The sequence below is a fragment of the Sapajus apella genome, unplaced genomic scaffold (genome assembly GCF_009761245.1).
Source record: "Sapajus apella isolate SASKATOON/1434 unplaced genomic scaffold, GSC_monkey_1.0 scaffold4, whole genome shotgun sequence".
Classification (NCBI taxonomy): Eukaryota; Metazoa; Chordata; class Mammalia; order Primates; family Cebidae; genus Sapajus; species Sapajus apella.
This window is the reverse complement of record NW_022436944.1, coordinates 24521237-24542605: the sequence shown is the minus strand read 5'-3', so window position 1 is coordinate 24542605 and position 21369 is coordinate 24521237. Positions and strand designations below refer to the sequence as shown.

At 36.1% G+C, this 21369-nt stretch overlaps 1 protein-coding gene across 5 annotated transcripts in view; it reads right to left on the bottom strand.

Moving 5' to 3' along the window:
* ATR (ATR serine/threonine kinase) overlaps positions 1 to 21369 on the bottom strand; it is a 108868-nt gene that overhangs the window by 45457 nt on the left and 42042 nt on the right. For 3 of the 5 annotated variants that reach the window (XM_032264380.1, XM_032264345.1, XM_032264362.1), the window contains 6 exons: positions 20397 to 20527; positions 17395 to 17538; positions 15011 to 15104; positions 13993 to 14118; positions 2596 to 2802; positions 1322 to 1435 (listed from right to left, as the gene is read on the bottom strand). In XM_032264380.1, coding sequence (XP_032120271.1) covers positions 1322 to 1435; positions 2596 to 2802; positions 13993 to 14118; positions 15011 to 15104; positions 17395 to 17538; positions 20397 to 20527 — 816 coding nt within the window. The remainder of the gene's footprint in view (positions 1 to 1321; positions 1436 to 2595; positions 2803 to 13992; positions 14119 to 15010; positions 15105 to 17394; positions 17539 to 20396; positions 20528 to 21369) is intronic. The other 2 variants (XM_032264372.1, XM_032264355.1) reach the window with 2 other exon arrangements.

Below are 21369 nucleotides of genomic sequence, written 5' to 3'. Positions count from 1 at the left end.
TTTTTTTTTTTTACTTTTTTTGTTCTAATTTTTAATTTTTATGGGTATTTTACAAGGTTATAGCGACCACAGATAATAATTCCTCTGACAGATCTGGGCACGGTAAACTGAACACCTTCTGAAAAGGATTCACTATTCTACATGTCATTAAGAACATTCATGATTCATGGGAAGTGAAAATATCTATCAACATTAACAGGAGTTTGAAAGAAGTTGATTCTAACCCCTCCTGGACAACTTTGAGAGGTTCAAACCTTCAGTGGAGGAAGTAACTACAGATGTGATGAAAACAGCAAGAAAACTCGTGTCAGAAGTGGAGCCTGAAGGTAGGACTGAATTACAGCCTTCTCATGATAAAACCTGAATGGATGAGGAGTCATTATATAACCAAAGAACGTGGTTTCTGGAGATGGCATCTACTGTGGTTCCACTCAAGATGCTGTGAACACTATTCAAGTGATAACAAAAGATTTAGAACATTACATAAACTTAATTGATTAAGCAGTTTCAAGGTTTGAGAGGACTCATTCAAATTCTGAAAGAAGTTCTACTGTGGGGAAAATGGTATCAAACAGCATCACATGCTATAGAGAAACCTTTCATGAAAGGCAACAGATGTGGCAAACTTCAATGTTGCCTGACTTTTTAAAGAAACTGCCACAGCCATCCCAACCTTCAGCAACCACCCCCTAATTAATCAGCAGCCACGCACATTGAAGCAGAATCCTCCACCAGCAAAACCATTATGACTTGCTGAAAGCTTAGAGGAGGGTTAGCATTTTTTAGAAACAAAAGATTTTTAAATAAAAGCATGTCCATTGGTTTTTAGATATGCTCTTGCACACCCAACAGACTATGTAGCATAGCGTAAACATAATGTTAACATGCTCTGGGAAACTGAATAATTCATGTAACTAGCTTTATAGAGATACTTGCTTTATTGTGGTGGTCTAGAACTGAACCCATACTATCTCTGAGTTATGCTTGTACATAGAAAAATAAACAGAATTTTATAGTTTTAGAGCTGTGAACTTCCTTAGGACATTCATTTCAATGCCTACGATTTAAGTAACTCACTTAGGTCACAAAGCTGAGGCAGTAGCATATATTTGTATATACATACAAAAAATTTAAAGCATCTATACCTGTAATAATCTGTTAAGGTATGCTTCTGTATACTAAAATGTTTATCATGAACTTGTATAACTTTGATAAAAGTGAGAATTCAAACAAATAGGAGGAGGTTCACAAGTATAGAATTTACAACTTTCTTATTTGAATTAAACAATTTAAAGTCAGTAATGACTATATCCATTCTTACCTGAATGGCATAAGCAGCTGAATCTTGAGCTCGGCTATTATCAGCATATGCAAGGTAAGCTCTTGTTAGCTCCATCAATAATCCATAGGCAAAGCTTAAATCTTCTACTCCAGTCTCAATTAGAAAAATAAAAAAAAGAAAATTCCAGGATAACTGGTATAAATTTTCTTAAGGTATATTGTTTCTTTCATGGTAAATTTAACTTAACTGCCTAAGTGAATTTAACTTAGGCAAAGGAAAAGACAGTGAGGTTAAACTAAGTTTGGTATCAAGACTAAATATAATCTGTAGTTAAGAAGCCAAAAGGTAAAGATTTTTAAGCTATTTCTAAAGTGTACAAAATATTATTCAACTTTTCCATAGCTCCAACAATTTGCGTTGTTTTTTAACCATTAAAAAAGCAAAATGTAGGCCAGGCATGGTGGCTCACACTTATAATCCCAGCACTTTGGGAGGCCAAGGCGGGCAGATCATGAGGTCAGGAGTTTGAGACCAGACTGGCCAATATGGTGAAACCCTGTCTCAACTAAAAACACAAAAATTATCCAGACATGGTGGCATGTGCCTGTAATCCCAGCTAATCAGGAGGCTAAGGCAGAAGAATCACTTGAATCCAGGAGGCAGAGGTTGCAGTGAGCCGATATCACACCAGTGCACTCCAGCCTGGGCGACAGAGCGAGATTCTGTCTTACACACACACACAAAAGCAAAATGTATACATAGCATTCACTAAATTGCATTCTGGAGAGCCCAAGAGTCATTTGAGAAACTCTAAGAAATAATTTTAATATACCCATATATTGTATGCTATTGGAACTTAATTCTTAGAGATTCACAATGCACATAGATACATTAAAAGTCCTTAAAAAAAAAGCCACTTTTAATTTTGCTCTATATGGATTTCCCAAATTCATTTGACTACAAAACATTTTTATACACACACTTTTGTAATATCCTGGATACTAGTTTTCCATGGAAACACTAGCAATCAGGTTTAAAAAGTAATATTTAAAGAAATGTTTGGGCTTTAAGTATTGTCATTATTATGATAGGAAGCTTTACTTACAAGAATACAACACCCTAGGTGGGGCTCAAACTTTTTTGGCTAAAGGTTTCTGCAATAGTATTAAGAAATAAACTCCCAACTTTAACTAATTGTCTGGTTCTAGGTCAAGTTGTCACTAAGGAAAATCTGAATTGTTCTTTATAAAGGGAGTATATAAACCTCAATAGGACAGAGAACTCTTTTGTCATTCCAAATTTCCACTACTTACCACAAATGTAAAATCTTTTCCTTGAGTTTCAGTTGTTGAAAAATCTAATCGACCTGGATCTATCGCCCCCAATTCCCCTAAACATTCCCCACAGAGCAACCGAGCTTGAGAGTTTGCATCCTGGCAACCTTTCAAAAGCACTGTCACCAACTGTGAGATAATAGGTTCTACTGTTTCACTGTCTGTTGCATACTTTATCAGTTTTTCCTAAAATAAAAGTAGAAAGAAAAGTTAAACATAGTTTCTACAGACTAGTATGTTTTCCTTTACTAGGAAGCTTAAAAATATTAAGGAATATCTAACATAAATATTGACAAAATTAAATTTTTGTATCTGCAATCTTTTCAGCTAGTTTTTGATGAGTTCACATAACATAGTTCACAATATGTCCTGTAAAATTAGAATCATTAAATGTTTGAAAGTCTTTAATCATTAATCCAATAAACAAGCATTACTGTGTATTATATCGGTATACAAAAAAAAAAAAAAAAAAAAAAAAAAAAAACCCAGTAAAACAAGTCTTAACAAGTTCACAGTCTAAAAGGAAAACAAATAACAAATATCATATGATATGTACAATAACAAACATATTTATATAGCAAAGAAGCAATGAAGGAGATAAAAAAAAAGAGTAACTTTTACAGGACAGTGGACAAATATTTCAGTAGATAGTGAAGTAGGAAGAACTATTAGGTAAAACAAGAAGTTTGAAAAGTGTATAAAAACTAGTAAAGGAAAAAAAGATATAGAAAAGGGTTCTGTGAGGATGGAAAAAAAGGTCGGAAGAAAGGCAGCCTAATGATAAATATGTTAATTCTAATAGTCTTTTTTCAGCTATCTCTTCAGGATGCTGTAATAAATAAAATGTTAAGTAAGAAGAAACTATTCTCAAGCCAGTGAAGATTTAGATATCCTACTTGTGTGATCACTTTAGAACTACTTTATATTATTTTCTTTCTAGTAAAAGTAAAGCATATAGAAGCATCTCAAACTCCATGTGAGAAATGTAATGAGTAATCCAAATTAGAGTAATACATTTCAAAAGAAAAATGACACTTATTCTTATCCAGAATCTTCAATAGCTGATTTCTTAAATAACATTACAGGTTAATTCAGCTGTAAAGACACACACACACACCCACCCACCCCCTGGTAATCAGTTAAAAGTAAAACTCAGATACGAAGTGTCAGTTATTATCATATACTGAATGTTCATATATACTTGGGTCTATTTCTAGACCTTCTATTCTTTCCCACTAGTCCGGTTATTCATACACCAGTTATCTCTTTGTTATGGTTGTAGTGGCTACAAAGTATATTAATGTTTGGTTGGGCTACTATATTCTCATAATCTTTTTTTTCAGAGGGGGAGTTTACTATTTTTACATGTTTATTTTTCCCTATAAACATTTTTATAAACTTCCTACAGTTAAAAAAAAAAAAACTTTGATGGCACTTTCATTGGGGTTGCATTACATTAATTAACCTAAGGAGAATTGAAATCGTTATAAATTGAACCAACCTACCCAATAATAAAGGATTGATATAGTTTAGATATCTGTCCCCTCCAAATCTCTTATTGAAATGTGATCCCCAGTGTTGGAGGTGAGACCTGGTGGCAGGTGTTCGGGTCATGTGGGTGGATCCCTCATGAATGGCTGGGTGCCATCCCTGTGGTAATAAATGAGTTTATTGTTCAGGTCTAAGCTGGGCTCCATTAGTTCAGGTGAGAAATGGTTATTTAAGAATGTGGCCCTCCTCCCATCACTTTGCTGCTCCCTCTCTCATCATGAGATATGCCAGCTCCCCTTATCCTTCTGCTATGCGTAAAAGCTCACGCTTGCTGAAACCCTCACCAGAAGCAGAAGCTGGCACCATGCATCCTGTATAGGTTGCAGAACCGTAAGCCAAATAAACCTCTTCTTTTTAGTAAATTACCCAGACTCAGGGTAATTTATTATAATTCCTTTATAGCAAAGCAAACAGGCTAAAGCAGTGATGGTTTTCATTTAGTTAAATCTATTACCTATTACCCTTTTGTGTCTTTCAGAAGTGTTTTAAAATCTTCCTCTTGTTGGTTTATGCATTTCTTGATTATTCTCAACTATCTTGTTTTCCTGTTGCTATTGTATATGGGGTGTTCCAAAAAATTTTCTACCTGGTTATTGCTTCTTATATGAAAATTATTAATTTTTACGTTAATTTCATATCCCCTACGTTACTGAATTCATGTTTTATCAGTGATTCTCTATAATTTCCAAAGTATATTAGCATAAAAAACAAAGATAGTTTTACATCTTTTCCAATTCTTAAGTCTCTGATTAGCATATCATCTGTAAATATTTACATCTTTTCCAATTCTTATGTCTCTGATTGCTTTCTTTTGCCTAAATTCCTTAGCCAATATCACCAACTGAATATGAAATAGTGCAGATAATAGGAAACCTTGCTTTCAGTGGGAATGTTTCTAGTTTCCCATTAAGTATGTGTATATGTATATGTGTATATGCTTCCCATTATGTATGTATGTATACACATAGATAAAAATGCATATATATGGACACATTTATTATATATTAAGTTAATATTCATCAATTTCTGTTTTCTTGAGTGTTTTCATTTGAAGTAGGGGATAAAATTTGTCAAAGTCTATTTGGCATCTATAGAAATTGCATGATTTTCTCTTTATATCTATTAATATAGTGAATTATATTCATGAATTGCTAAGTATTAACTATCCTTGCAGTACTGGAATAAAATGCAGCTGGTCATGGGGTAATGTGGGTTTTTTGTTTCTGCTTGTTTTTTTTTTTTGAGACACAGTCTTGCTCTGTTGCCCTGGCTGGAATGTAGTGGCATGATCTTGGCTCACTGCAGCCTCAAACTTCCCAGGCACAGCAGTCTGAGCTTGACTTGGGACATTTTAGTTTGGTGGGGGGTGGGGCGTGTCTGCCACTGCTGAGGCTCCGGTAGGCAGTTTTAACCTCACCTGAGTAAACAAAGTCACCAGGAAGTTTACACAGTGACTAGGCAGAGCACACTGCAGCTCAGCAAGGCCTCTGCAGGCAGAATATATCACTAGACTCCCTCCTGCTGGGCAGGGCATCTCTGAAAAAAGGCAGCAGCCAGTCAGGGACTTATAAGTAAAGCCCCCACCTTCTTGGGACAGAGCCCTGGTCAAAAAGGCAGTTGTGGATACAGCTTCAGCAGACTTAACCATCCCTGCCTGACAGCCTTGAAGAGAGCAGCAGATCTCTCAGCACAGCAATTTGAGCTTTGATAAGTGACAGGTAGTCTCTTTAAATGGCTCCCTGACCCCCATGTATCCCCCTGTATCCTGTGTATCCTCCCAGCATAGGCTGACAGATACCTTGTACAGGAGAGCTCTGGCTGGCATCTAGTGGGTACCCTTCTGGGATAAAGCTGCCACATGAAGGAAAGGCAGCAATCTTTGCTGTTCTGCAGGTGATTCCCAGGCAAGCAGGGTCTGGAGTGGACCTCCAGCAAACTCCAGCCAACCTACAGCTGAGAGGCCTGACAATTAGAAGGAAAACTAACAAACAGAAAGAAATCGTTTCAACATCAACAGAAAGGATTTCCACTCAGAGACCCCATCCAAAGGTCACCGATGTCAAAGACCAAAGGTAGACAAATCCATGAAGATGGGAAGAAACCAGTGCAAAAGGGATGAAAATTCCAAAAACCAGAATGCCTTTTCTCCTCCAGTGTATTAAAAATCCTCACCAGGAAAGGAACAAAACCGGACAGAGAATGAGTTTGACAAATTGACAGAAGCAAGCTTCAGAAGGTAGGTGATAACAAACTTCTCCGAGCTAAAGGAACATGTTCTAACACAATACAAGGAAGCTAAGAACTTTGCAAAAAAAAGTAGCATGAAATGCTAACTGAAATAAACAGCATAGATAAGAACATAAACGACCTGATGGAGGTGAAAAACACAGCATGAGAACTTCATGAAGCATATACAAGTTTCAATAGCCGAATCGATCAAGCAGAAGAAAGGATATCAGAGATTGAAAATCAACTCAGTGAAATGAAGTGAGAAGGCAAGATTAGAGAAAAAAAGAGTGAAAAGGAATGAACAAAGCCCCCAAGAAATATGGGATTATGTGAAAAGACCAAATCTACATTTGATCAGTATACCTGAAAGTGACAGAGAGAATAAAACAAAGTTGGAAAACACCCTTCAAGATATTATCCAGGAGAACTTCCCCAACCTAGCAAGGCAGGCTGACATTCAAATTCAGGAAATACAGAGAACACCACAAAGATATTTCTGGAGAAGATCAATCTTGAGACACACAATTGTCAGATTCACTTGGGTTGAAATGAAGGAAAACATGCTAAGGGTAGCCAGAGAGAAAGGTCGAGTTACCCACAAAGGGAAGCCTATCAGACTCACAGAGGATCTCTCAGCAGAAACCCTACAAGCCAAAAGAGAGTAGGGGCCAACATTCAACATCCTTAAAGAAAATACTTTTCAGCCCAGAATTTCATATCCAGCCAAGCTAAGCTTCAGAAGCAAAGAAGAAATAAAATCCTTTACAGACAAGCAACTGCTAAGAGATTTTGTCACCACCAGGCCTGCCTTACAAGAGCTCCTGAAGAAAGCACTAAACATGGAAAGGAACAACTAGTACCAGACACTACCAAAACATACCAAATTGTAAAGACCATCGACACTTTGAAGAAACTGCATCAACTAATGGGCTGAACAACCAGTTAGCATCAAAATGGCAGGATCAAATTCACACATAATATATTAACCTTAAATGTAAATGGGCTAAATGCCCCAATTAAAAGACACAGGCTGGCAAACTGGATAAAGAGTCAAGACCCATTGTGTGCTGTATTCAGGAGCCCCAACTCACGTGCAAAGACACATGTAGGCTCAAAATAAAGGGATGGAAGAAGAATTTACCAAGCAAATGGAGATCAAAATAAAGCAAGGTTCACAATCCTAGTCTCTGATAAAACAGACTTTAAACCAACACAGATCAAGAGACAAAGGACATTACATAATGGTAAAGGGATCAATACAACAAGAAGAGCTAACTATACTAAATATGTATGCACCCAAGACAGGAGCACCCAGATACATAAAGCAAGTTCTTTCTTTTTTTTCTGAGACAGAGTCTTGCTTTGTCACCAGGCTGGAGTGCAGTGACGTGATCTTGGCTCATTGCAACCTCTGCCTCCCAGGTTCAAGGAATTCTCCTGCCTCAGCCTCCCGAATAGCTGGGACTACAGATGTGTGCCACCACGCCCAGCTAATTTTTGTATTTTTTTTTAGTAGAGACGGGGTTTCACCATGTTGGCCAGGATGGTCTCAATCTCTTGACTTCATGATCCCCCTGCCTTGGACTCCCAAAGTGCTGGGATTACAGATGTGAGCCACCATGCCTGGCCTATAAAGCAAGTTGTTGAAGACCTACAAAGAGACTTAGTCTCCCACACAATAATAGTGGGAGACTTTAACACTCCACTGTCAATATTAGATAAATGAGACAGAAAATTAACAAGAATATCCAGGATTTGAACTCAGATCTGGACCAAGCGGACCTAATAGACATCTACAGAACCCTCCAGGCCAAATCCACAGAATATACATTCTTCTCAGTACCACATCATACTTATTCTAAAATTGACCACATAATTAGAAGTAAAACGCTCCTCAGCAAATGCAAGAGAACAGAAATAATAACAGTCTTTCAGACCACAATGCAAACAAATTAGAACTCAGGATTAAGAGACTCACTCAAAATCACACAATTACATTGAGACTGAACAACCTGCCCCTGAATGACTACTGGATAAATAATGATATGAAGGTAGAAATAAAGATGTTCTCTGAAACCAATGAGAATGAAGACACAACGTACCCGAATCTCTGGGACACATTTAAAGCAGTGTGTAGAGGGAAATTTATAGCATTAAATGCCTGCAAGAGAAATGAGGAAAGATCTAAAATTGACACCCTAATGTCACGATTAAAAGAACTAATGGAGCAAGATCAAACAAATTCAAAAGGTAGCACAAGACAAGAAATAACTAAAATAAGAGCAGAATACTGAAGGAGAAAAAGACACACAAAAAAAAACTCTTCAAAAAATCAATGACTCCAGGAGCTGGTTTTTTGAAAAGATCAACAAAATAGATAGACTGCTAGCCAGACTAATAAAGAAGAAAAGAGAGACGAATGAAATAGATGCAATAAAAAATGAGAAAGGGGATATCACCACTGAAGCCACAGAAATACAAACTACCATCAGAGAATACTATAAACACATCTATGCAAATAAACCAGAAAATCTAGAAGAAATGTACAAATTCTTGGACACTTACACCCTCCCAAGACTAAACCACAAGAAGCTGAATCCCTGAATAGACCAATAACAGGTCTGAAATTGAGGCAGCAATTAATAGCCTACTAATCAAAAAAAGTCCAGGACCAGTCAGATTCATGGCCGAATTCTACCAGAGATACAAAGAGGAGCTGGTACCATTCCTTCTGAAACTATTTCAAACAATATAAAAAGAGGGTATCCTCCCTAACTCATTTTTGAGACCAACATCATCCTGATACTAAAACCTGGCAGAGCCACAACTAAATAAGAAAATTTCAGGCCAATATCCATGATGAACATCGATGCGAAAATCCTCAATAAAATACTGGCAGCAAACAGATTGCAACAGCACACATCAAAAAGCTTATCCATTACCATCAAGTTGGCTTCATCTCTGGGATGTAAGGCTGGTTCAACATACGCAAATCAATAAACACAACCCATTACCTATATAGAACCAAAGTCAAAAATCATATTATTATCTCAATAGATGCAGAAAAGGCCTTAGACAAAATTCACCAGCCCTCCATGCTAAAAACTCTCAATAAACTAGGTATTGATGGAACGTATCTCAAATAATAAGAACTATTCATGACAAACCCAGAGCCAGTGTCATATTGAATAGGAAAGAACTGGAAGGTTTCCCTTTGAAAACCAGCACAAGACAAGGATCCCCTCTCTCACCACTATTCAACATAGTATTGGAAGTTCTGGCCAGGGCAAACAGGCAAGAAAACGAAATAAAGTTATTCAAATAGGAAAAAGGAAGTCAAATTGTCTCTATTTGCAGACAACACGATTATATATTTAGAAGATGCCATCGCCTCAGCCCAAAATCTCCTTAAGCTGATTAGCAACTTCAGCAAAGTCTCAGAATATAAAATCAATGTGCAAAAATCACAAGCATTCCTATACACCAATAACAGACAAACAGCCAAATCATGAGTGAATTTCCATTCACAATTGCTACAAAGAGAATAAAATACCTACAAATACAACTAACAAGGGGTGTGAAGGACCTCTTAAAGGAGAACTACAAGCCACTGCTCAAGGAAATAAGAGGACACAAACAGATGGAAAAACATTCCATGCTCATAGTTAAGAAGAACCAATATCGTGAATGTGGCTATAATGCCTTAAGTAATTTAGATTCAATGCTATCCCTATGGAGCTACCATTGACTTTCTTCACAGAATTGGAAAAAAAAAAACAAAAAAAAACACCTTAAATTTCACATGGAACCAAAAAAGAGCCTGCATAGCTAAGACAATCCCAAGCAACAAAAAAAAAAAAAAAAAAAAACAAAGCTGGAAGCATCACGCTACCTGACTTCAAACTATATTACAAGGCTATAGTAATCAAAACAGCATAGTATTGGTACCAAAACAGAGATATAAACCAGTGGAACAGAACAGAGGCCTCAGAAGTAACACCACACATCTACAACCATCTGATCTTTGTCAAACCTGAAGGAAACAAGCAATGGGGAAAGAATTCCCTATTTAATAAATGGTGTTGGGAAAACTGGCTAGCCATATGCAGAAAGCTGAAACTGGATCCCTTCCTTATACCTTATACAAAAATTAACTCCAGATGGATTAAAGGTTTAAACATAAGACCTAACACTATAAAAACCCTAGAAGAAAACCTAGGCAATACCATTCAGTATAAAGGCATGGGCAAGGACTTCATGACTGAAACACCAAAAGCAATAGCAACAAAAGCCAAAATTGACAAATGGGACCTAATTAAACTAAACAGTTTCTGCACAGCAAAAGAAAATACCATTAGAGTGAACTGGCAACCAACAGAATGGCAAAAAAATTTTGCAATCTACCCATCTGACAAAGGGCTAATATCCAGAATCTACAAAGAACTTAAATTTACAAGAAAAAAAACAACCCCATCAAAAAGTGGGCAAAGGATATGAACAGACACTTCTCAAAAGAAGACATTTATGCAGCCAACAAACATGAAAAAAAGCTCATCATCACTGGTCATTAGAAAAATGCAAATCAAACCACATTGAGATACCATCTCATGCCAGTTAGAATGGCAATCATTAAAAATCAGCAGACAACAGATGCTGGAGAGGATGTAGCAAAATAAGAATGCTTTTACACTGTTGGTGGGAGTGTAAATTACTTTAACCATTGTGGAAGACAGTGTGGCAAATCCTTACGGATCTAGAATTAGAAATACCATTTGACCCAGCAATCCCATTACTGGGTATATACCCAAAGGATTATAAGCCATTCTATTATAAAGACACATATACTATGTTTACTGCAGCACTGTTCGCAATAGCAAAGACTGGGAACCAACCCAAATGCCCATCAGTGATAGACTGGATAAAGAAAATGTGGCACATATACACCATGGAATACTATGCAGCCATAAAAAAGGATGAGTTCACGTCCTTTGCAGGGACATGGATGAAGCTGGAAACCATCATTCTCAGCAAACTGACACAAGAACAGAAAACCAAACACCGCATGTTCTCACTCGTAAGTGGGTGTTGAATAATGAGAACACATGGACACAGGGAGGGGAACATCACAAATCGGGCCTGTTAGAGGAGGGAGGACTAGGGGAGGGATAGCAGGGGGTGGTGGGCTAGGGGAGAGACAGCATTAGGAGAAATACCTAATGTAGATGACAGGGTGACGGTTGCAACAAACCACCATGGCACATGTATACTTATGTAACAAACCTGCACATTCTGCACATGTATCCCAGAACTTAAATATAATAATTAAAAATAAATAAATAAATTCTAAAACAGGATCTTTGGCATTTGTTGTCTCATGGACTTTAAGAGTTTTGACTACACAGACTCTGGCTTCTAATCCTCTTATTTTATGCCAGTTTCATGCTCTGGTGGTATTCCTGTAGGGTCAACGAACTTGTAGAGCTGCACTGTCCAATCCAATAGCTACTATCCACATGGGCTATTTAAATTTAAATTAGGCCAGGTATAGTGACTCACACCTGTAATCACAGTACTTTGGGAGGCCCAGGCAAGAGGACTGCTTGAGGCCAGGGGATCAAGACAAGCCTAGGCAACATAGCAAGACCCCATCTCTACAAAATAAAAATAAATTAAAAAAAATTAGGTGAGTATGGTGGCACACAGCTGTAATCTTAGCTACTCAGGTGGCTGAAGTGGGAAAATTGCTGACCCCAGGATTTTGAGGCTGCAGGGAGGTATCATCACACCTCTGTACCACAGAGACCCTACCTCTGAAAATAAATAAATTTAAATTAAGCAAAATTAAATATAATTAAAAATTCTGCTCCTCAGAATATAATGTTTAAGCATATATTTCCAGTACTCAACAGAGCCACATGTGGCTAGTGGCTACTGCTGAAGAGTACAGATATAGAATATTTTCATCCTCACAGAAAGGTCTTTTGGACAGTACTATTCCAAGTCTTAACTCAATTGTCTTCAACTTTACTGTTATCTTCTCACCACAATTGAGAAAGAACCCATTTCCTCCTCTCTTTATTCCCAGGTGCTTTGGGCCAGTGTCTGCTGGAGTATGATTGGGAAGACACGTGTTTCTGGATCTTTCTTCTTTTCTTACCTCTCCATAGATCTTCCAATCTTCCTTGTCTTTAGTTTTTTCTTACCAGCCTGCCATAAATTTATCCAGATATAGATGATAAACTACATTAATCCTTACTTTAAAAAAATCCCATAATAATATATGGCTATATCTTAATCAGACTACTCGAGACTCCTGCAAGTACACTTCCCTTCTTATTCTGTCTAGGTAATCTATTAACATAGGGGCTTTACATTGAAGGAATCCTTGTAAAGGAGTTGCCAGATATGATTTATCTTTTGTGATCCAGGAGGCAAAGTGGGGCAGCTGTGGCTTTTCCCTAAGACTGTAAGAAATCTCCTCAAATTGTCGGATTTAGTTATTTACATCTAGGAAGTGATGATCAAGGTCAAGTTTCCTTATGTTAGACCATGACCACGCCATCTGCTTGGAAATAACATAAACTAGAAAACTTCCATGTAAAGAGGAGAAAACCTTTGTGATTCATAAATCTCTGTATTAAATTAGATGGCTAAGAGTCCTTTGAGTTACCTGAAAACCAAGTAAAGGTATGAGGCTAGGGGCAAGCACTGGATAGTTTCATTGTAGTTTAGAGCAGGAATAGAGACTGTAACATTAATAATGCACATCTATAGTCAGGAAGGCATGTTATGCCTTAACCTAGAGGAGATTCAAGGCTCCTCCTGTCTGTTGGGATCATCTCCACACTGGCCGCTAGCCACACTAGTTATACAAACTCACTGCCCCAGAAACATGTGCTCATTACCATCATGTATATCTTTTGTCCTAAGTAAGTGTTTGCTTCTATCAATGGAAGGAAATATAACCCTTCCATTATAGAATGGTAATCCCAAAATTCATGAGGGTCTTAGGCTCTCACATCTTACCAGATAGGATCTAGATATGCAAAAATGAGTAATTCAGTTAAATTTTTTCCAGTTTTTCATATACAGTGATCTGGTATTTTAAATACCAGTTCTCACTATCATCAAATTTAGGGATAATCTACATTATGTTGCCAAAGAAAAGAATAAAGTTCACTGGCCCCTTGAAAAAGTAAACTTAAAGATTTAGCTTCATTAAAACTAACAGTTAATTCAGTCAAAATGTACGATGGTAAAATTGCTGACATTTCATATAACATATATCCATAGGAAATATGTGAGAAGACTTACATAAACTGCTGCTATACAAATATATATATCTTTACTTAGGAAGATACAGTAACCTAAAATATAACCAACAAATCATGATCCTTAAAAAAACTGCAAATCCCTGGGATTCAAGCTCAAAGGGCATCGCATGGATTCCTAATTTCCAGTCAGATCTGATAATTCAGGTAAAACAAAAATGTCTTCTTTCACTAAATCTCAAACAAAAATGTCATTCGGTCGTATTTTCTTTAAACCTTCAACCTTTCTTCACTATACATTTTAAATTATAGCATCTTAGCATACCTGATTTTTATACAAGGTTTCTTTCAAGCTTGTAAGAGCATGAATACGAACGTCGACATTTTCATGTTGAATGGCCTTCATAGAGAGCTGAAGGGTTGTTTGAAGATCACTGCTCTCAGAGGTCTCCTAAACACAAAGCACAGAGAGACATATCTTATTAATTGACTATTTTAACAACCATTTCCAAAGGCCTGAATTCCCTATATAGTTATCATTAAATTACACCCCAAATCAAATTTTAAAAGTAATTAAAATTTCCATTCCTTCCTTTGTATAGCATGTGTCATTTTTAGTAATTCTGAGGGAAAGGGATTTCATTGTAAAATTTTTATGCCTGGAGAAAAATTTTAGCCCAAATAAGTAAGAATTTACTTATCTAAAATAAATGCTTCTTGACAGAAAGTGTAAGCCTAGCCTCTCTTAATTTACACAGGGCTACATAACAGCTTTGAACCAGGTCCATGGGATTATATAGGTAATTCACTTCCTTTCACTACTCACGGTGACACCCAAGGTCCAGAAGTGCTACGAAATCACCATTAACATCTTTATAATTTTAGGGAGCTCACTAGACTTAAGATGCTGGAATTACGGATTATTCCCCTTCCGTATCTCAGGAATCATTCGGATCTGAAATTTCTGTATCATGGATTGTAGCACAACAGAACTAGAATCTTCCCACAGCTTTCCTTTCTTCTCTTAGGGCATGCAGCTATGGGTAGCTCTTCTTTTTGGGACAATAAGTAAGGACACTTCAGTCGGGGTAGTAAAGGCAGAAAAACGGTATTTTTCATTCTCTGTTCTATCTAATGCTATTACATCTTTAATCTAAATGCTAAAGCTTCCCTCCAAAAGTCATGGATTCATGGTAGCATTATCTGCTCACCAGGAATTAGCCATCATAATAGGGCTCTATTATCCCTAGATATGATCCTAAAGGATCTTTATTCAATGTATTGGAACTTTGGAATAATTCTGTATTAATGATCTCCTAAACCACAAATTAAAAATCAAATACCTTTCTGTATTCCTGGAGAACTGCTTTTATCTTTTTTAATTCTGGATGATCAGGTAAAAAATATATTTCATGAAGAAAATCTTGCACAGCATCCCTAATAGTTGGAATAAAAAGAATTATTTGCCAAGAATAGGAATACAAAAAAAATGTAAAGCAAAAGTTGAAACTAAGGCCAATTTAATTCATAATTAAAAGTGCTAGTTGATTACTGAGCTGCAAAGTATTTTCTAACTATGTCTAAGATGATCAGCTAAATTAATAGTGGAAAATGACCAAAGCTATGAAAATCACTCTATAATAGTGCTACAATAAACCATGTTTCTCAGCATACAAACCCATATATACAGACCCTTCCTCTTCAAGCTGGGCTAAGTGTTGACTTGCTTTAGCAAACAGACTATGGTAGAAGACATGCTGTACCAGTTTGGGACCTAGGTGTTAAAAATGTCTGCAAGTTTCCATTTGTGTGTTCTGGAGAGCCCTGAGTCACTATGTAAGAAGTGTGGCCACCAATATGGATAGACCACAGTACAGAGACAGAGGCTCTGAGACTAAACAGAATGACAGAGAGGCCCAGGCCAGTCTACCTGCCAGCTGAATGTGGCCACACCAGTGACCACTTGTAAGATCAATAGAACTGACCAGCTGAGCACAGCTCAGATTGCAAAATTATGAGCAAATAAAAAAGCTCATTGTTTTAAGATACTAGGTTTTGGAGTGATTTGGAATGTAGCAATAGACAGCTAAAGACTACCCCAATACACAAATTATCATGAAGAATTACAGAAAAAAAATATAAATAATCCTTATCAGGGCTACAATTCTTAATTTCCTTCCAATATAATAAATACTGTCACCTTTCTGGGTCCAAATGTAAATGTTTCTAAATCCTAGTGTTTGTTTACTCATGCAATAAATATGTATTAAATAACTACTATGTGCTACTACATGCTAAGCATGTCTGCTAGTCACTGGGGATGCAACAATAAACAAAGCCAAAGCAATGCCTTCGTTCAGCAAGCTTAAGGTCTTCTATCTTGCAGTGGCATGATCATAACTCACTGCAGCCTCAAACTCCTGGGCTCAAGCAAGCCTCCTGTGTCAGCCTGCAGCAGCTGGGACTACAGGCTCTTTTTTAAATTTTTTTTAGTGTTTCTGTATTTCTTGTAGAGATGGGGTTCTCACTATGTTGCCCAGGCTCCTGGCCTCAAGCAATCCTCTTGCCTTGTCCTCCCACAGTGTTGGTATTGTTGGTATGAGCCATCATGCCTGGTTGGGATTTTTCTTATGATTATGAAAAAGGTGGAGAAATGATACTTCTGTAATAAACAGCAAAGATACGACTATTTACAAAAGTTTAAATGGTACTTGAAAAGTTGTCCCAAAATCTACATTAGTGATTTTGTTGTTTCATCATGTACAGAATATAAAAATATCAAAAACAAAAGTATTTTAATTAAATAAAAGCACATTAACTTTTCCTTCTTTTATGATTGCTCCCTCATTAGATGGTTACTGCAACTGACAAAAGGGACCAGCAATAGCATATGGGTGAGTAGGTAAATAGGTAGCACTTCAATCCCAACTTTTCACAAGCAAAGGAATGATCATATATAACAGTAAGTAAAATCATAGAAAAAAATTAAAAATATATAGAAAGACATCCCAATCTAAGAAGCAACCCGAATCAAAAATACAAATGGGAAAGAATAATATATGTTCTGTCAATAGCAGTCCACATTGGATATAACCTACTGTCTGTTTTGAAAAATTATGGGGAAAGAAAGTAAGAAAGAGTGGGTGGCCAGATTTTTAGAAAGCCTTCAAAATCAAGCTAAGCAATTTAGAATTTATCAATTAGGAAATGGAGACTCTCAGAATGCCTTTGTATGCTGGAATGATACCAATAAAGAGATATTTTAAAAACACAGTTCTACTAACAATATCAATAAAAGTGATAAAGCTTAAAGGAAGAGAGAGAGGCTGGTTCAAAGCTTAATGCAATGAAGTAATAAGGGTTTCAACTAAGGTAAGCTGCAGAAAGTAGGTATCTCTCCTAACCTTTCTCATGGTATTCAACTGTCTGCCTTCTGACTGTGAGAAGAAAGGTAAATTAGGTTTCACATTTACAGGATTGATGAAAAATGATTTTTTACTGCTCACCTATTAATTAGTGAGTTTTAGAAATAATTATTATAGAAGCAATGCCACAACTGCAATAGCATCATTTCAATATGTAATTACATGCCAACTACTTTTGTTTATTGACGAACCCAGAAACTTAAAAAAGTGACAGTTTCACATTACCATCAGTAATTCTAATACCTTGAAACATAAAAACACAGTTTAAAAAGTTATTTTACTGTTAATTTCAGTTACAATACCTGTTTTCAATTATGAGGTAGTGAAAGATAGCTGCAGTTTCTTTAGGCTGGTTGTGTATAAGCGGTAACAAAGCTACTATTACATGACTGAGAAGGGAGCCCAGACAAGCATGATCCAGGCAACGAACAAAGCAGTCCCAAGCTCTATGTGAAAAAACAAATAGAAATTAAGTCCCATTAGTTTTATTATTTGTAAAGCTCTATCAATTAGTTATTAGTTGAAGACATATGATATATACAAATAGATTAAAAGGCAGCTTTAAAGATGGACTAAGATCAGTGCTATATATTCAAATAAAGTGATGTCCAAATTATATGAAGTCAAAAAAGCAAGGTGAAAAACAGTGTTTGGGGCAGAATTAATAGAAAAAAAATGTATGTGTGTGCATTTGCTTATTCTTTTACAAAGAGTGGATATACAAAAAGTAATAAAAAAAGATATCTGTAGAGGTCAGAATTGGAATCTAGATTTCTGAGTATAATTTATTTCACAGATTTGAATTTGGGACTATGCAAATGTTTTATATAATTTTTAAATTAAATAAAATACAGGGAAAAAGCAACGCTTAAAATTTTTAAACAAACTGAAACAAATGAACCTAAACAAATATTAAGTTGGCAGCAGGTGCACACAGAAAACAATTACTTCACATGATTTTAAAACATATTCTGACTGTACATCTCTAACAGGATACATCTCTTTTTGTCTTTATTAACAAAAAGAGCCTCCAAGAAGCTTAAACTGCACTCAGCATTCCTACTATTGGCAGTGATATTGAAATTGTCATTTTAAAGACATATATATGTATACAGAAAGAAAAATTAAGTAAATGTGTAATATAAGTCATTAGGAACAAAGAAAGAATAACTGTTAAGAAATATAATGTAAAGCCAAAGAGTTAAGTCAAAACTATGTGATCTTTACTGTATTGGCAATATACACATAAACTCAGAATCTTTTTCTCTTTACAAAAATTTTCTAGTAGCTATATTCACTTAAGACTTAGAAGTAATGACAGTAGGCCTGATGAGTGCCTATACTGGGAAGTAATCTGGGCTCAAAGGAACCAAAGCCAGAGCTCCTTGACGAAAATCACTGATTCTCACTCAGGGGCAGGAAATGTTCAAGATGAGCCCAGGTCATCCTGTCATGCCAAAAAGCAGAGAATCTATAAGAGATTAATGGAGGTCATATCAAAAGTCATAGATGCCAACTTGAAAGGATTTCTACTTGCTTAAGATGGGACAATTGCAGCAATAAAAAAGAGTAGTGATGTTAATGGATAAAAATTCATCAAATTTATAAAAATCTATGTAATCATGGCCGGGCGCGGTGGCTCAAGCCTGTAATCCCAGCACTTTGGGAGGCCGAGGCGGGTGGATCACGAGGTCAAGAGATGGAGACCATCCTGGTCAACATGGTGAAACCCCGTCTCTACTAAAAATACAAAAACATTAGCTGCGCATGGTGGTGCGTGCCTGTAATCCCAGCTACTCAGGAGGCTGAGGCAGGAGAATTGCCTGAACCCAGGAGGCGGAGGTTGCAGTGAGCCGAGATCGCGCCATTGCACTCCAGCCTGGGTAACATGAGTGAAACTCCGTCTCAAAAAAAAAAAAAAAAAAATCTATGTAATCAAAATGATACTATAAAAGAAGAAAAACTTCACTGTAGGGTTGCTATAACACAAACCTATACTCTGATTACTAAAAGGAAATAGTAAGCATTTATGAACTGCTCTTCCTATATGAACTATGGTTGTTTTGTTTTTAAAGACAAGGTCCTGCTATGTTGTCCAGGCTAGACTCAAACTCCTGGGTTCAAGTGATTCTTCTGCCTCAGCTTCCTAAGCAGCTGGGACTACAGATATGAACAATCATACCCAGCTAGCCAAATTTTATGAGGAATTTTGTTTTAATAAGAATCCCACCTAGTAAATATAGAAAAATTAATAAAATTAGAAAATCATTATTTTATCAACTGTAATTAAATAATGGACTTAGGCAATGATGATTAATTAATGTTAAAATAATCAGATAAAAGATTAATGAGGAATTTTATAATAAAGGGATTCAGGTTGATGAAATCTACTAATCTTACCATTACTAAAAGTGGACAACCAGATATTATTATGTGGCTCATGCTGTACCACAAAAGAAACACAAATCCTCACCTATGAGGTATGTTATGATAATAAATCGAACCTAAATCTAATCTATATCTAGGTACCTATTTATAGAAAAAAACAGGGAGGAAAGAAAAGATAGAAAAGTTAAATTAGCTATTTGCCAAATCCCAAATCCTAAAATCTTAACAGACTAAAGTAAGTAAAACGTGTGGGTAGGGAATTTAAGGGATGAGGCTGTTTACAAGAGACACTTAAGGAGCCAGGGAGGCAACCAAATATACATATGTAAACCTCATTTAGGATCTAGTTCAAGAAACAATGATACATACAAACATCTCCAGGAAATGACATACACAACATGATATATACAACATCTTTGGGGAAAATACCTTTGAGACAACTGGAGAAAATGTGAATATGGACTGAGTTTTAGATTAGAAATTTCTATTAATCCTGCTAAGTATAATAATTAATGAATGTTATTTTTTAAAATGCCTTCATCAATTAGATAGATCTAAAGTATTTACAAGTACAATGATACGATTCTAGGATCTTCTCTAAAATACAACTAACAATAAAAAAGGTAGACGTGGATAAAAAAAAAGACTAGCAATATTGATAACTGCTACAGTTGAAAAATAGGTATGTAGGTTCATTAATAATTCTTCTGTTTCCCAGTATGTTAAAAGATTTCCATAGTAAAATGTTTTAAAGAAGTAAATACAATCTTTTTTCAATACAATTAAATAAACTTTCTACCTTAATTATTTATTATTTGAACCCAATTTCCCTCAAAGAGATAATAATTCACGTTAGTCCCACTGGAAAATGCAAAAAAAAAAAATAATAATAATAAAAACTCAGGCAGTCATTTACCTGCAACACAATTCAGGAAAATCATCCTTGAATCGAAGGCCAGTTCTCAGTGTGGTCATCATCTTCACCCTCACAGAACTGACATGTTTGGGTCCCATTAACTTCATCAAAGACATCAAACTTTTCAAGGCCTATAGAGTTAAGTAGTGCTTCAGAATAAAGCTTATAAACTTGCTGCCAGAGCAGATGAGCACTAAGGACAAGTTCTTTCCACCTAATATCAAGGTGTCATCTATTCTCAGATAACACAAAAGAGCAAATAAATGTTGGCCAGTTTGTTTTGTCCAATTTCTTAGGTGGGAATTATGAATCTGAAGAATACAAGTTGAGTTCTTTGTTTTGTTGTTTTCCCCTGAAAGTGATTTGTTATTTTGTCACAGTATCCTTCTAGAACAGGAAAATTTCTAATTTATTAAGGTTATAATGCATATTCCTTAATTTCTTTCATATCTATCCCAAACTGCCCCCCCCAAAAAAATATACATAACAAACTGAATTAAAATCATTTGAATTTGAGAGGATCATAAAAAATTTTGAAGTAAACGGAATACTTCACAGTGATTAATGGTTAAGGAAATTTTTGTCTTAATCATACTAAATTCAAGATGCCCTGAATTTGGTAAAAAAAATAATAATAATAAATAACTAGTGATATATTCAGAAAATGAAGCACAAGAAAAACACAGAACCAGACCTGTTATTAGCAGCTCCAGTTTATAATGGAGAGGTAAAGAAACTCTCTGGTCGACTTTATATGCCAAAACACGCAAGTTCTTTATGGTTTACAACACAAACTCTAGTTTTTTTAGATTCAAGGCCATTCTCTCACTTAGGATAGCAATTGGGGTAACAATAAGAAAGAAGCCATGTAGATGGAATAATAGTTGTTTGGGGGATTAAATTTACTAGCTGACACCAAAAGAACAGGCACTGGTTGCTGAAATTTGTGAAGTTTTCACGTGTCTTTCTTGGC